Raw genomic sequence first — 16,124 nt, 5'->3', positions numbered from 1 at the left:
GTTGTAGTAGAAGATAGAGTACAGATTACAGTGATGAAGAGAGTGGCAGACAATATTTAATAGTAACATTCTTTAAATTCTTACAACAAACTTTTACAGTAGATATTATTATTTTCACTTAACAGATGAAGAAACAGATGCGGTTTATGGAGGTTCATCTAGTCATTCAAGGTGATAGAACTGGTGAATTACATAGTTGGTGTTTCGTACTTCAAGAGCAGTGCTCTTTCCACTCCACTCAAGCTGTGCCTGGAGAGGAAATTGAGATACTGTATGCCAGTGCTTTAAGATATTTGGCTATGAAATAAAACAGAGAAATGAGGCAATGATTGGTAAAGTGGCGTTGGGAAAGTTTTGCAATACTGATAATAATATAAACAAGGAGCACAGTAGAAGGGGTCAAATTGAGACTTAGAGAAGAAAGATTCATTTCCTCTAGGGAATTAATATTTTGAGTTATTTGAAATTTATATATAGACACAGAGAATTTAAAAATATAAAAATAGAATGCTTCCAGTGTTTAGTACCACTGTTCTCTTTGATAAATTTAGAGAAAAAACCACCAAAGTTACTGGATATTTCAACAAAAGAAGTAAAATGTATAATTCAGTATTTTCTAGGCTTTCAACATTTGCCACTCAGAGCTGTATAAGATTATAAGTGGGAGAATTCTCAAATTTCAGTGAGTGGTTTTTCAGCAAGCTAAGGGACACATACTGTTCTGATTAAAGAATAATAGTTCTCCTCTGTCAAAAATGAGATGTATTAATTGATCAAGGAAAATGTAATTTTAAAATGACTCAACTAAAATATCTTACTGTGTTTTGTTTATAAATAGTTCTTAAAGACCTTTATAATATTCAGTATGTATGTCAATTTTTTCCATATTCAATGTTTTCCATACTAAGAAGAAAAGTTCATTATGAAAGAATAAGCATTTAAGATTGGAGAAAACATTGCGAGAAAAATACTGGTGAGGGGGTGATGGGTTTGCTTTTCTGATAAGAAAACAATACTACAAAGTCAGAAGTTAGGGACCATATGTGTAATGAAGATGGTGTAATGTGTAGGTAGGCGCATATAACTGGAGTTGAGGAAAGAAATAGAACTGAGTCAGGAAGGGGAGAGTACAAAAAAATAAACAGATTAGTGTAACAGACTAGAGCCCAGAATTAGATCCAAGAATATATAGGAATTTCCTTATAACAAAATGACATATCATTGAGGAAGATTGGGCTGCAAATAATAGGAACCCTGAACCCAACTAATTTAGCAATAAGGAAATTTGTATCACATTATACGAAGGGCTTCAGATTTGGCTAATTTGGTGACTCAATTATCTTATCCAAGACAAGGTTCTTATATCTCTCTTATATCTCTAGGTCTCTACCCTGCTATCTTGAATGTTGGCTTCATAATTAGGCATGTAGCAAGATGACTACAATTTCTCAAGAACCACATCCAGATATAATTATCCAGAGGAGAAAAGTGACATATAATCCTATCATGGCCAAAATAAGAACTTTTCAGAAGTCTTCTATTCCATTTTTTTCATATCTAATTGGCTAGCATTCAGCGAGATGCTCACTCCTACATCAGTGACAGGGAGGAGAGATGGATTTACTTTGACTATCCTACTGCTATAAGAAATTGGAAGTCAGCCTGGGCAACACAGTGAGACCCCATCATTTAAAAATAAATTAGCTGTGCATGGTGGTACGTGCCTATAGGCCTAGCTTCTTGGGAGGCTGAGACAGGAAGATTGCTTGAGCCCAGGAGTTTTCCAGGCTACGGTGAGCTGATTGCACCCATTGCACTCCAGCCTGGGCAAAGAGTGAGACCCCATCTCTTTAAAAACAAAAAAGAAAAGAAAAAAATTGGAAATCCATTTTACCAAAATTATTTTGTTTTATTGTATTATTATTTTTTTTTTCTTTTGAGACAGTCTTACTCTGTTGCCAAGCTGGAGTGCAGTGGTGTAATCTCGGCTCACTGCAACCTCCGCCTGGGTTCAAGCGATTCTTCCGCCTCTGCCTCCCAAGTAGTTTGGACCACAGGCGAGTGCCACCACGCATGGCTAATTTTTTTTTTTTTTTTGCATTTTTAGTAGACACGTGGTTTCACCATGGCCAGGATGGTCTCGATCTCTTGACCTTGTGATCTGCCCGCCTCGGCCTCCCAAAGTGCTGGGATTACAGGCGTGAGCCACCAGGCCCGGCTTTACCAAAATTATTTTAATCCTAGATGAACTTTTAAAGACTTTAATGTAAAAAGTAAAACAATAAAAATCTTAGAAGAGGCCATGCATGGTGACTCAGGCCTGTAATCCCAGCACTTTGGGAGGCCGAGGTGGGCAGATAACTGAGGTCAGGATTTGAGACCAGCCTGGCCAATATCGTGAAAACCCATCTCTATGAAAAATACAAAATTAGCCGGGCATGGTATCACATGCCTGTAATCCCAGCTATTTGGGAGGCTGAATGAAGCAGGAGAATCTCTTCAACCTAGGAGGCAGAGGTTGCAGTGAGCCGGGATTGCACTCCAGCCTGGGCAACAAGAGCAAAACTCGATCTCAAAAAAAAAATTTTTTTTGAAGAATAATCTAGAAAACTAATGAATAGCTTAAGGACTGGGGAGACTTATAAAAGAACTGAAAGTATATTTGAATACTTGAAAATTGTTTAATTTTGTATGGAAAAAAGATTCTATGAATAAAGTTTAAAAGTAATATCGATTGGGAAAAAATATTTACAAAGTATGCAATATATAACAGGTTAATATACAAACTTTAAGTCAGAGAAATGCACATTAAAGTAAAATAAGATATTACATTTAACTTATCAGAAGGGAATATAGGGAAAACAGTGCTCTCACTGATCACTGGTAAAAATGTAAATTACAGCCTTTATGGAAATATTTGTTAAATATAGGTGCATGTCCTCTAACCAGTTCCATTTTGAGGATGGGCTCAGCTAGGCGCAGTAGTTCACACCTGTAATACCAGTACTTTGGGAGGCTGAAGCTGGAAGATTGCTTGAACACAGGAGTTTGGACCAAAATAATAAGATCCAATCTCTATTAAAAAACTAAAAATGAGCCTGGCATAGTGGCAGATGCCTGTAGTTCCAGCTACTTGGGAGGTTGAGGTGGGAAGATCACTTGATCCCAGAAAGCTGAGGCTACAGGGAGCCATGATTGTGCCACTGCACTCCAGTCTGGGGGAAAAAATATTATCTACCTATCTATTGATATGGATATTTGTGCGTATCCAGATAGAAAGAGATAGGGATATGTGTATATCTATCTGTCTAGACAGACATACACACACATATATACCAAGAACTCTTATAGTTTGAAAAAGAAGGAAAATTCAGTAGAAAAATGAAAAACATTCCATCAAAAAAGTAGCCAGTGGAGAAAAAAAGAACAAATCCAAAAGTTCAACTATTGTTTTATAATAAAAAGACACTCACCTAACTTTAAGTCAGAGAAATGCACATTAAAGTAAAATAAGGTATTACATTTAACTTCTCAGAAGGGAATATAGGGAAAAAGTGCTCTCACTGATCACTGGTAAAAATGTAAATTACAGCCTTTATGGAAAGATTTGTTAAATATAGGTGCATGTCCTCTAACCAGTTCCATTTTGAGGAATTTATTCCATAAGTATAAAAGCACCCAATACACTAATGAAATTTCACAAAGATTTTTTTTTTTACAATACTGCTTTTATTGGGGAAAAAACTTGAAATTACATGAATACTCATCTCTAAAGGAATGATGAGGTAAGCTATGCATTAGCCATTTCATGGAATGTTATGCAATTATTTAAAAGAATTTATCATATCTAGTTTGGCCAACTCAGTTATTTCATGATGTATTGTTAAGTGAGATGCATAGACGAGTATATAATATTATCCCAATATTATAAGACATGAGCAATGTTCCTCATAAATATATACATGTACTTGTCAATATTTGATTAGAAAAAGATATGAAAAGATACATACCAGGTTGTTAATACTGGGTAAGTAATGGAAAAGGGTGTATATGTATTTTTACTGTGTAGATATCTTAAAATCAGAGAGCGGGTGCAGCTCACACCTGTAATCCCAGGACTTTGGGAGGCTGAGGCGGGTGCATCACGAGGTCAGGAGATCGAGATTATCCTGGCCAACATGGTGAAACCCCATCTCTACTAAAAATATAAAACTTATCTGGGTGCGGTAGTGTGTACCTGTAGTCCCAGCTACTCGGAAGGCTGAGGCAGAAGAATCAATTGAACCCAGGAGGCGGAGGTTGCAGTGAGCTGAGATCATGCCACTGCACTCCAGCCTGGAGATAGGGCAAGACTCTATCTCAAAAAAAGAAAAATCCGTTTTTTTAAGTTAATATCCTAGTTTAAAATGAATTGAGACAAGATGAGAAACACATAAGTAATATAAATAGTGAATAAATAATAAATAGTGTTCCTAGCTTGCAAGTTAACAAAGAACATGACATAGATCAGAAGAAATATACACTTCCGTTTTCGCAGGTGTGTATATGATTTGAAACTAACTTTCTGGAGGACAGTCTTTAACAAAAATTTTAGACTGCAAGGGCATTTCTGATGACACTGCTAATGATAACAATTAGAAAAAATAAGAATAGCAAATTTAAAATATCAGTTTATTAAATACTAGGTAAGTATTTTAATTATCTAAAAAAAGGTGGATAGACACGGAAGAGAATTCATATTATATATATAAATTCAGGTTACAGAAAAGATGAATGGTATTATCTCTTTTTTTGCTAAAATATATATATCACATATTATATATAAATATATCATATATATTTATTTATATAAATATAGCATGTATTTTTAATATATTATATATATACAATTTTCAAAAGGATGAACAGGAAAATATTAACATGCTTTAAAAGCAATAGGTTCACCCAGCAACAGCAAACTACATTCATTGCAAGTGCATATGGAACATTCACCAAAATAGAAGATGTTATGGGCCATAAAACAAATATTACTAAACGTAAATGAACTGAGGTCATAGAAGGATTATGCTCTTGCCAGTGGAATTAAACTAGAAGTCAATAACAGAAAGATAATAGGAAAATCTTCAAGCACTTGAAAATTAAATCACAGACTTCTAAATATCCATGGATCTAAGAGGAAGTCCCCAAGAAAATTAGCAAATATTTTGAACTATCAAAATTTGCAAGAAAGAGAAGGGTAACCATCCCAGAAACAGTGTTCAAGAGTTGAGAAAAACAAATATTAGAATAATTTAACCTGAATTTGGAATTTCCTTTTTAAATTGTTTCGTATATGATTGTCAGATAAGCTGTTTTGACTTAATTGAATGAATAAGTAGTTATCTCACCTTAAGGTTAGAACTAGAAACAGCAAAGAAGAAAACATGACGAATCACTTAGGGTCTTTTGTTTCCTTTGCTTTATTTAGGAAAAGAAAACTATAACTTATACAAATTAACAAAACAAGTCTTACTAGATAGAAAAAGCAAAAGCATAAGTTGTCATGTTTCTACATATCATGACATCAGCTACATTTGTTACATAACTATCGATAACACTGAACTAACATCTTTTATTTTTTTTCTTTTAGGGACCCAGAGGTGAAAAGGGCTTTAGAGGTGAAACTGTAAGTGTAACTAAATTTGTGATTATAGTAACCCTGACACTGGGCTATAAGCTCCATGAAAGCAAGGATCCCGTTAGAGTTTTTCATTATTATGTATCTGATATTTGTAGAATAAAAATAAAATTGCAGTTTTCAGGAAGTAGAATTAACCTATTGGTAGATTGCAGTGAAATCTGATAAACTGTAAACATGTTTGAGAACCTGCCAATCACTTCTTCCCAGGTCACTGTGTGAAATGGACTATTTGCCTTGTCAGGAGTCAAGAGATGGGGTATGGGTCTTCTTCAGTAGTGGCAGAACAAAGGGACTGCCAAGTAAATTTGGGTATATACTCACTATATCCAGTCAGCACCAAGGAGGTCTGCAACACAGAGGCAAATCATTAGTTGCATATCAGCCAGTTAGAGACAATGATGAGAGGATGGCCAAAAGGTACACCGCACTTTTGTGACCTAAATAGCTTATACTGGCACTACTTCCCTCATTTCTAGGATGCCAGTTCTTCCAAGCTGAAGAAGATATGTTGTAAAGGTGCCACTTCTCCAGCAGAGATCATGCTGAGCTTATTTTTTAATAAGTTATTTGTTGTATAGATTTAACATGATATTATAGGATATATTTAGATAGTAAAAAGGTTACTTATAAGCAAGTAATTTGCTTATAAATAATTTTTGAAGCAAATTAACATATTCATCTCACATGACTACCTATTATTTTCATTTTTGTTGCAAGAGAAGCTAAAATCTACTCATTTAGCATGTGATCCTTGCTTAACTTATTAAGGCAGCAACCATAAATGGAGGACAGACATGGAATGAAATGAGGGAGATTGAAACTAAGTACATAAGGCCCATAAGAATAAATGTAAATATAGCAGTAAGGTCTTGATTAAAAGTTAATGAGATTACATAGTGACAGCTGAGATTTTTGCTTCTCATCATAGGGTATGCTTGAGGCTCATAATAAGTAAGTTGCACTTATATTAATTGGCTAAAAAAGAGAAATTATGCAATTTCAGATAGCCTAAGAATCCCAAAAGGACATTTAAATCGAAGTGTGCAATTTGTAGAAGTATGATCCTCACCTTTTTTCAGCAGACTTAATGTTAACAGGAAGCAAGAACACATGCACACAGTGAAGCTATATTTCCAAGGAAGCATGAAATGGGGAAAGGAAAAGCACAGAGACTTGGCATTAGCCCATGTTCCACACCAGTGTGGCTCTGCATGCCTCCCCAGTATCCTCCCCAAGTACTGTGACTAGGACATAAATTTCCATCAGGATTAGGAAGCCTGAAGTACCTATGGCAATGTCACAAGGATTTCATATGGAAAAAAATTGAATGGCTCTGTTGGATTACAAATTCAGTAGATTAGGACTACAATCTTAGGTTGTAGTGATGGAAATATGGCATGCAGAATAAAGCAGGTACTAGTACCAGTTATGCTATCCCCAGAGAAAACATAGACAACATTAAAGCACATTAAGAAAAGGGGAAGGATCTGGGGGAACCCATGTCCTGGTAAGACCAGTTGAAATATCTGGGTAGGTTAGCATCTACCAGATTCTATAGCCTGATTAAATCCTTCTCCTGTTCTTTTTTCTCTCATCTCACTTTCTGGCTTTTGAACCTATTATTTCTCTTCCATACGCTTTATATATGGTAGAGAGCTCTTGCTGACCTTGATATTTTGATTTAATGGTTATTTCTCAGAACAGACTTGCTAATGTTTTGACCCTACCCTACTTCCACCCCTGGACATAATACCTAGCACTCAGGACCTAGTATGATGCCTGGCACGTATTCTTCAGTTTTGAACTTAAACGTCCTCTTATCAGAGAGATTCCTGACTAGCCTGTGTGAACAGCAGTGATGCCACCTTCCTGAGACGTCTTATATTCCTTCTACCTGGGTCTCTACCACCTGGCACAGCACATATTTATTTGTTTTTTGTTTGTTTGTTTGTTTATTGTATTTTCCCTTGCTAGAATGTAGCCTTGAAGACACAGACATTTAATCTGTTGATTTTGTTTGTTTGTTTTAATGTCGTGTCCCTCACACCTAGCAGTGCCTCTCTTAAAGTTGGCATTTAATAAATATTTAAATGAATTAGATAAAATTTAGTTGTTGGGACATGATAGTTGTCTTCAAATATTTGAAATGTTATCTTAGAGAGGATAGATATAATATGAGTAACTCTAGAGGATAAAATTTAAATGGTTTATTTATTGAATCATATTTTTGGTTTTCATGCTCAGCTCCCTGAGAGACAGTGAGCTCCATAAGGGCATGAGATATATTTGATACCACCTAGTACCTACCTACCATCGTTGTTACCACCTAGTCCCCAGCCTATTGTAGCACCTGTTACATAATTAACACAATAAATACTTAGTGACAAAATTAATAAAACATGGAGGCTAATTACAGCGCAATGTAATAATGAACTGTCTAATATAATAATGAAATACTAGACAACAAGATCATTTGGCAAGAGAGTGAGCACTGTTATCAAATCTCCTTTCTATTCTTAGGAATATGCCTTTCTTTTGCCCAGGAAATTCTTTCCCATACTCTTCAAATTACTAATTTTGTCTGAATATTCAGGTCTTTGCTCAAATATTGTCTTAAAGAAATCTTCCCAGACCATTCTGTCTCATCATTTCTGGTCATTGTCTTTCACAGCACCTTGTTTGTTTTCTTCATAATAGCACTCATTGGAATTGTTTCCTGCCCCCTCCACTGGAATGTAAACTTCATGAGAGTAGGGAGCTTTGTGTGGTACACTGGTTATCAGTGTCCGGAACAGAACTTGCCATGTAATAGGTAATAGCTGATGAATGAATAGTATGGCCTAAAATTAAAAAGTGAAAAGCTCTTTCCAATTCTAGCCTGGTAAAGTAGCATTTTCCTGAATTAACATGCTTATTAGATTTTTTGGTCTGTGGGTTATCACGATTCTCTTCATAAATGAGGTGCAGATTTCCAGTACCCAAGGAGATGGGAAATAAGAACAGTGGCATTTTGCATAGGCAACTAAATTTACTGCTTAAAAAAAAAAAAAAAAGGATTAACTGGCACATTAGAATTATGAGTTTATTTTGTTATATTGTTGAGTAACTGATACGAAATATCTTCTTTATCACCTCTTTTCCTTTGATTCCATTATAGTTTAAGGAGCTTTATAAAGGTAATCTTTTAATTCCTGGAGATCATTCTGCAATTATCATAATCTATAAAATGTGCCGTTAAACCTTTTCTCCTTTGTTTTATGGATAAGCTTAGTAACATTTCTTACACTCTCATTGGAAATTTTTGGGTACATTCTACCAGTTTGTTTTCTTTAAAGAGACAGTTTAAATAATTGACTGGCTAAAGACTCCTAAGTGGTTACTGTCTTTCAGAAGGTAATACACTCATGGGAGTCATTCTCAGATAATACTGGTAAATGGTGCATTTTTGGAATGGATTTTATTAGCTAAGACCTAATATATTGAGACAAATAAGAGACTTAAGTCTTGGTACAAAGATCAGAATCACAGTGCGGTGCCTCATGCCTGTAATCCCAGCACTTTGGGAGGCTGAGGGGGGCAAATCACCTGAGGTCAGGAGTTTGAGACCAGCCTGACCAAAATGGAGAAACCTCGTCTCTACTAAAAATACAAAATTAGCTGAGTGTGGTAGTGCATGCCTGTAATCCCAGCTAACTCGGGAGGCTGAGGCAGGAGAATCTCTCGAACTCGGGAGGTGAAGGTTGCAGTGAGCCAAGATTGCACCATTGCAGTCCAGTCTGGGCAACAGGAGCAAAACTCCTCCTCAAAAAAAAAGAGAGAGATTAGAATCACAACAATCTACCAAATTGGTTTATCGATCTTATTTTAAAATTTTCCATGGAGGAAAATTTATTAAACTGTGCTCTCCTTACCAAGTTTTATAACTAAAAATAACCAAAAAATGAGCAAAGCACGATTCAGTGACTTTAAAAAAATACAAAGAAGTTTGCAGCTCATTATACAACACATGAAAAGTAACCCCTTTATTATAATTTGGGTTTCTTGATTAGAAAGCTTCATTTCTTCTGTAATTTAACATTGTAAACTCTAGTATTGATCCCAAGTAGGTCCCTTCCACCACTGAGAGAGCTGATTCTGTATTTCCATTTATGAAAGAGTTCTTTTTCTTTCTGTTCTATACTTCTTGCTCCCTGTCTGCCAGCCTATGGGCTGTTTTTAAAATGAGTCCCTAGGTTCATATATATATGTATATATTTTTTTTCCTTTGAGACTGAGGCTTATTCTGTTGCCCAGGCTGGAGTGCAGTGGCATGATCTGGGCTCACTGCAACCTCTACCTCCCGGTTCAAGTGATTCCCATGCCACACCCTCCTGAGTAGCTGAGATTACAGGTATGCAGCACTACACTTGGCTAAATTTTTTTCTATTTTTTGTAGAAATGGCATTTCACCATGTTGCCCAGGCTGGTCTTGAACTCCTGGCTTCAGATGATCCACCCACCTTGGCCTCCCCAAGGGCTGGGATAATAGGCATGAGCCACCGCACCCAGCCCTATTCATATATATTTTCTAAACAGAGCCAGAGTTTTATGGCATCCTAAGGAAACTTAGCAGACAGCATGTACAATTCTCTACTCTTCCTCTACTTCAAAATTGTTGTGTTACTGGCAAATTAATCCTGAAAGTTTACAAAATTTCCTCTTTCTGTGAGACCTCAAACATTTGAAGTACAATTGAGTAAATTTTAGAGTAAGTAATGCAAAGAGGACTGCTGGAAATAATGGGATACGGTTAGTAAAAATTTAACTTAATTAAAATTTTAACTTACAGCTGAAATAATATCCTAGTGTCAAATATTGGCAAATGCTCTTTTTTTTCTTTCGTGATAGAATCTAGCTCTGTCACCCGAACTGACATGCAGTGGTGCAACCATAGCTCACTGCAGCCTCAAACTTCTGGGCTCAAGCAATTCTCCCACCTCAGCCTCTCAAATAACTAGGACTACAGGTGCATGTCATTGCACTTGGCTAATTTACTTACTTATTTTATTGTTTTTGTAGAGACAGTGTCTCCCAGTGTTGCCCAGGCTGGCTTCAAACCCTGGCCTCAAGCGATCCTTCTGGCCTCTACCTCTGAAAGCCCTGGAATTCCGGGCATGAGTCTCTGTACCCGGCCTGAAAATAATTTTGACAAAATGTCACAACTTGAATTATCTAACTTAAAGCTATAGAAATAAAAAAAGAGAGAGAGAGAAATCTTAGCATGAATTTTTAGATTAGCTGCTTCATATTTATAGTATATTATTTAATGAAATCACAAAATATTGAAAAATCCTATTGACATTTTCTCAAATATTACCTCTGAGTTGATGTGTCTTCACAATTCTTGATTAGCAGACTTGTCTTATTTGCCTCCAAATTTGAAAATGAGGAGGATGTTTTCTGCATTAGAAGGAAAAACTAGGATATGGGAAATAGGTCCTAAATATTAACACAGTAAGCATTCAAAGCATGTATATGTATGTATTTCTTTTTAAAACTCATAGATAGTATAAATCGTTCATTGAAAAATTATCAAACTTTTTAAATTCAAGAACACTTACCATTACATTTGCACAGACTTTAAATTTTAAATTTTCAACCTGTATGCATGTGTATACCTTCTTTATTCAGATATAAAACATGAGATAGATGGGGTCCCAGCTTACATTACTATCTAGCACATGCCTGTGGTCCCAGCTGCTCAGGGAGGCTAAGGCAGGAGAATTGCTTGAGCCCAGGAGTTCAAAGCCAGCTTGGGTAACATAGCAAAACTCCCATTTCTAAAGAAACTTTAAAAATTAAAACACACACACACACACACACCAGGAAGCAAATTGATAACAGACCTGAAAAATCGTAATTGTAAAGTGAACCTTGGAGATTATCTTCACTAGACCTATTATATTACAATTTAGATATCTGAGATCCAAATGTGCAGCAGTTCACTTAAGACCACATAGCAAACTAAGTTATAAAGACAAAACCAGAGCCCAGGTCTCCCAGTTCCTATGTGATTGTATTTTTCTGTAAATTACAGTGCCTCTCAGAAAATGAGGGTTAGGAGTAACTTGGTAAGAAATATGGTGTGGGTGTGTATATATATATATATCCTCCACCTAGACCAAGAGTAGCCCAGCTATCACCCACATGACTGCTTGAAGAGTTTCTGTTCTTGTTCACAGTCATGCCCTATGACTTGTGATGCTCACTTCTTCCATTCTAATTACATTACTATCTAGTTAATCTATGATCTAGTTAATCTTATTTAATATCACTAAAATTTCCTTTCAAACCAATGAATCTCAACCAGGAGCCATTTGTCCCCCTAACCCCCTAGGAGACATTTGGCAATGTCTGGAGAAATTTTCAGTTGTCACAACTGGAGGAAAAAAATGAGATGTTAGTGGCATCTAGTGGGTAGAAGCTAAGGATGCTGCTAAACATCCTCTAATGGAAGCTTCTCTAAAGAAAGTTTAAAAATTTAAAAAACACACACATCAGGAAGAAAAAGTGAACCTTGGAGATGATCTTCACTAGACCTATTATATTACAGTTTAGATCTCTGAGATCCAAATGTGCAGCACTTATAAACAACTGTTGATAAATGAGAAAAGAGAAACTGTGCAACTGAGCCAGCCTAAAATAAAGACCATGAAGCTAAATTAAGATTGCATTTACATAAAGGAAATGACTTAAGGAAATGAAATAAAAGAATTTATAAAAAGGAAAATATTGTAACATACTCGTTTAAGGATAAACACCTACATGTGTTTTTAAAGTATACTGATAAAATATGTTACTTTTGGAGGATCATATGTAAATTCTGGGATAAAGTGGAAAGAGAATCTATTTTCATAGGCAGTTTTTTAAATGTAATCAAATCACCACCATAACAATTCAGAGTAATCTGGTTCCCCTTCAGAAAATTAACATAGACGGCCAGGCACGGTGGCTCATGCCTGTAATCCAAGCACTTTGGGAGGCCAAGGCTTGTAGATCACTTGAGGCCAGGAGTTTGAGACCATCCCGGCCAACATGGTGAAACCCCGTATCTACTAAAAATACCAAAAAAAAAAGAAAAATTACCTGGACATGATGGCTTGTGCCTGTAGTCCCAGCTACTTGGAAGGCTGAGGCAGCAGAAATGCTTAAGCCTGGGAGGCCAAGATTGCAGTGAGGCGAGATCACACCACTGCACCCCAGCCTGGGAAACAGAGCGAGACTATGTCTCAAAAAGAAAGAAAGAAAGAAAAAGAAAATTAACATAGACAATCATAGTGTTGTTATAAACTACTTTATTTATTTAATTTTATTTTTTGGAGATAGAATCTCACTGTCACCCAGGCTGGAGGGTAGTGATGTGATCTCGGTTCATTGCAACCTCTGCCTCCCAGGTTCAAGCAATTCTTGTGCCTCACCCTCCCCAGTAGCTGATACTACAGGCATGCACCACCACACCCGGTTAATTTTTTTGTATTTTAGTAGAGAGGGGGTTTCACCATGTTGCCCACGCCAGTCTCAAACTCCTGAGTTCAGACAATCCGCTAGCCTTGACCTCCCAAAGTGCTAGGATTACAGGAATGAGCCACCGTTCATGGCCTATAAACTGCTTTATCTGGAATAAAGAGAAAGTGAATCACTTCATCTTAATGGTGTATTAGCTAGAGTAATAAAAAAGAATTAATACAATGTTATATTGTTGGAATCATATTTTTTTTAACTTGGCTAGTTTCCCTAACCTATGTGGTTACATTGGGGTTGCCCTGCCCTGTCTTGCTGGGTTTGAGATATTTTGTTTGATCGTATTTGTGGTGATCTGACTTGTTCTGGATAACAGGCTGAAATGAACTTTATAAAATCAACAGTAGAAATCGTTTCTTATTTTTCTATGATGAATTCCTATTTGAAGTCAACAATAAGATACATATTTTGTACTGAACCATCAGTGATACTTTGCAAATGTCAGAAGCTTGCTAAATGGAACGGACTATCACAACTGTTTATTATTTTTACATTATTAATTCAAAATGGAGAAGTGTACATAACCAATTTCACTTTGACTTCTGTATATTTAAAAGCCTATCTCCAACATGACATTTCTGTGACCTGTCATGCAGCATCTGAAGTACATGCATTAGTTGATAATTAAATGAATGGATGATATTAAAATTAACTAGCATTAACTAGTATTAATTTTAACTAGTATTAACTAGTATTAAAATTAACTGATATTAATTTTAACATCATTCATTTGTTTAATTATGTACACGTTTTGTACATTCTCTCCTTAAAATTGTAATCATAAGCCAGGTAAACTAAGACATGCCTAACAAGCATAGTGTTGGAGTACTCTACTCTTTTTAAGTTACTATGTATTGTTTGTTCTGGCTATCACAATATATTTAGGATTAACAGCTTTGGCAATGCAAGATACTTAATTAATACTAAGTCAAGCATGGTATCAACATTATCCAAAACTCAGCTGAAGATAAGTGTTGCTTTGCTGTCTTTTAACCATAATTGGAGTTTGACTCAATACACTCCTAACGTTTAGCTGAACATCTAAGTTACTTTTGAACAGACATACAGAGCCTTTGAGCATTTTTTTACAGTAATTACAATTGCTTTATTTTGAAAAATGTCAATATAACTTTTGACATTTAGCTATATACCTTTTAACTTTTCTAATTTCTAAATTAATACTAATTAATTTTAGTTTCATCCATTCATTAATTATCTGTAAAAATGGAGAAGTAATATTTTCTGGAGATTTTCAGGTGAACTCAACAAGAGCTGGTAACCAACCAGTTTATAGGTGGATGAAGGAAATTGAACTAAGAGCACTGAAGTTTCTATATTTGATGATTAAGTGTGTGGTAGTTAGAAATAACAGGAAAAACATCCTTAGATAATACTAATATTTAAAAATGTTACACTTATAATATCTTATTAAAATGAGTAAATTAAGTTTCTAATAATATCAATGAAACAGGAAAATAAATATTCAGCTTGTTTATGAATATGAATGATAGGTAAGTACAGGAGCATATAACTTTAGAATACTAAAACAATTTTAGTTTGTATGACTTGCCTGACACGAAAGGCATGACAGAGTTGAATATTAGTTCTCTTGTTTATACCCAACCAAAAGTATAATATATATATCTTGTGTTTGTCTCCATTTCTACAGGGCCCTCAAGGACCGAGAGGTCAACCAGGGCCTCCAGTGAGTTTATTTTCATTTATGTCTGTTTACCATGATGCTTTTATGGTTACCTTGAGATGGCTATTAAATAAATATGTATATTTTTTAATTTGCTGTGTTCTAGGGCCCACCTGGAGCACCAGGCCCAAGAGTAAGTTTGTTTGGTTTGATTTTATGTTGTTTTATCTTAGTCTGTCATATTAACTTTTTAAATCTTCTTCTATTAACTCCCTATTAAAAGGTGTCCCTTTTGCATACCTCTGTTCTTTTTTGCTAACTTGATATAGGCCTGGCCCAGCTACATAAACATGAAATCTAAGCCTCAGACTTCTTATTTATAAAATGGAGATGGTATCTCCTACTTTCTTAGGTGGTTTCAAGTATTAAGAAGTAAAGCACTCAGCACACTGTATAATACATAATAAGCACTTGAAAAACTATCTCCATTTCTTCTTAATTCTACATTCTTATTCTCCTTTTTTAAATGTTCTCTTTTTGCCAGCCAGAGTTACCCACTTCTTTGATTTACTTGAATTTTTCTCAGTTGCTGGTAACTCTGGAAGCCATCAAACTTCTCATATGTTTGTTTATTGCCTAACTACTATGACCCAAAACTTGCTCCCCTTGTCTCTGAGGCGATGTTTATGTTGCTTCTGCTATTTTCATGCCTTTGATATTCTCAGCTTGAGTTCCCTATGCTTTGTATCCACTCCCATATTAGGCAGTCTTTTTGTCTTCCTGCTCCCTATGAGAAGTCTCTTTCCATCTGCAGCCTCACCCACACCCCACTCGTTCAGCCTCCTGGTCAAATAGAGTGGTCCTTGGTCACATTTTCTGCCTAAAGTGGATCTACTGTTGGCTACACCATTTCAAGCAATGGTCAATCATGCACCTTTTAAGCCTACTTACTGCACATGCTGCTCTGATGTCATTTAGATCTCTGATAGTTGTAGGTGGTGATTTCCTGTGGTTTACTCTCAGCAGATCAGGAACTCTGTATTTCCCTCAGCTTTTCATTGGAGCAAGGAATAACTTCCAAGCAAAGTGACACAAGGAAGACCGTGTTCTTGAAAACAGGAGACCCATTTATTTGTGATTTTAAAAAATCACTTCCCCTTCCTGGCTATCTGACTAATGTGGAGGGAACCTCTCCCTGAAAGAATATCAGTAAGAATGTCTTTCAGTCGGGCATGGTGGCTC

At 35.9% G+C, this 16,124-nt stretch overlaps 1 protein-coding gene across 8 annotated transcripts in view; it reads left to right on the top strand.

Annotated features, from left to right (window-relative positions):
- The window catches only part of COL24A1 (collagen type XXIV alpha 1 chain), a 387,629-nt gene that overhangs the window by 345,893 nt on the left and 25,612 nt on the right, over nt 1–16,124 (top strand). For 7 of the 8 annotated variants that reach the window (XM_035252039.3, XM_078332354.1, XM_035252040.3 and 4 more), the window contains 3 exons: nt 5,630–5,665; nt 14,910–14,945; nt 15,049–15,075. In XM_035252039.3, coding sequence (XP_035107930.3) covers nt 5,630–5,665; nt 14,910–14,945; nt 15,049–15,075 — 99 coding nt within the window. The remainder of the gene's footprint in view (nt 1–5,629; nt 5,666–14,909; nt 14,946–15,048; nt 15,076–16,124) is intronic. The other variant, XM_009001621.5, reaches the window with a different exon arrangement.

The sequence above is a fragment of the Callithrix jacchus genome, chromosome 7 (genome assembly GCF_049354715.1).
Source record: "Callithrix jacchus isolate 240 chromosome 7, calJac240_pri, whole genome shotgun sequence".
NCBI lineage: Eukaryota > Metazoa > Chordata > Mammalia > Primates > Cebidae > Callithrix > Callithrix jacchus.
The sequence above is the reverse complement of the archived record's forward strand: the minus strand, read 5'-3'. Positions and strand labels throughout refer to the sequence as shown.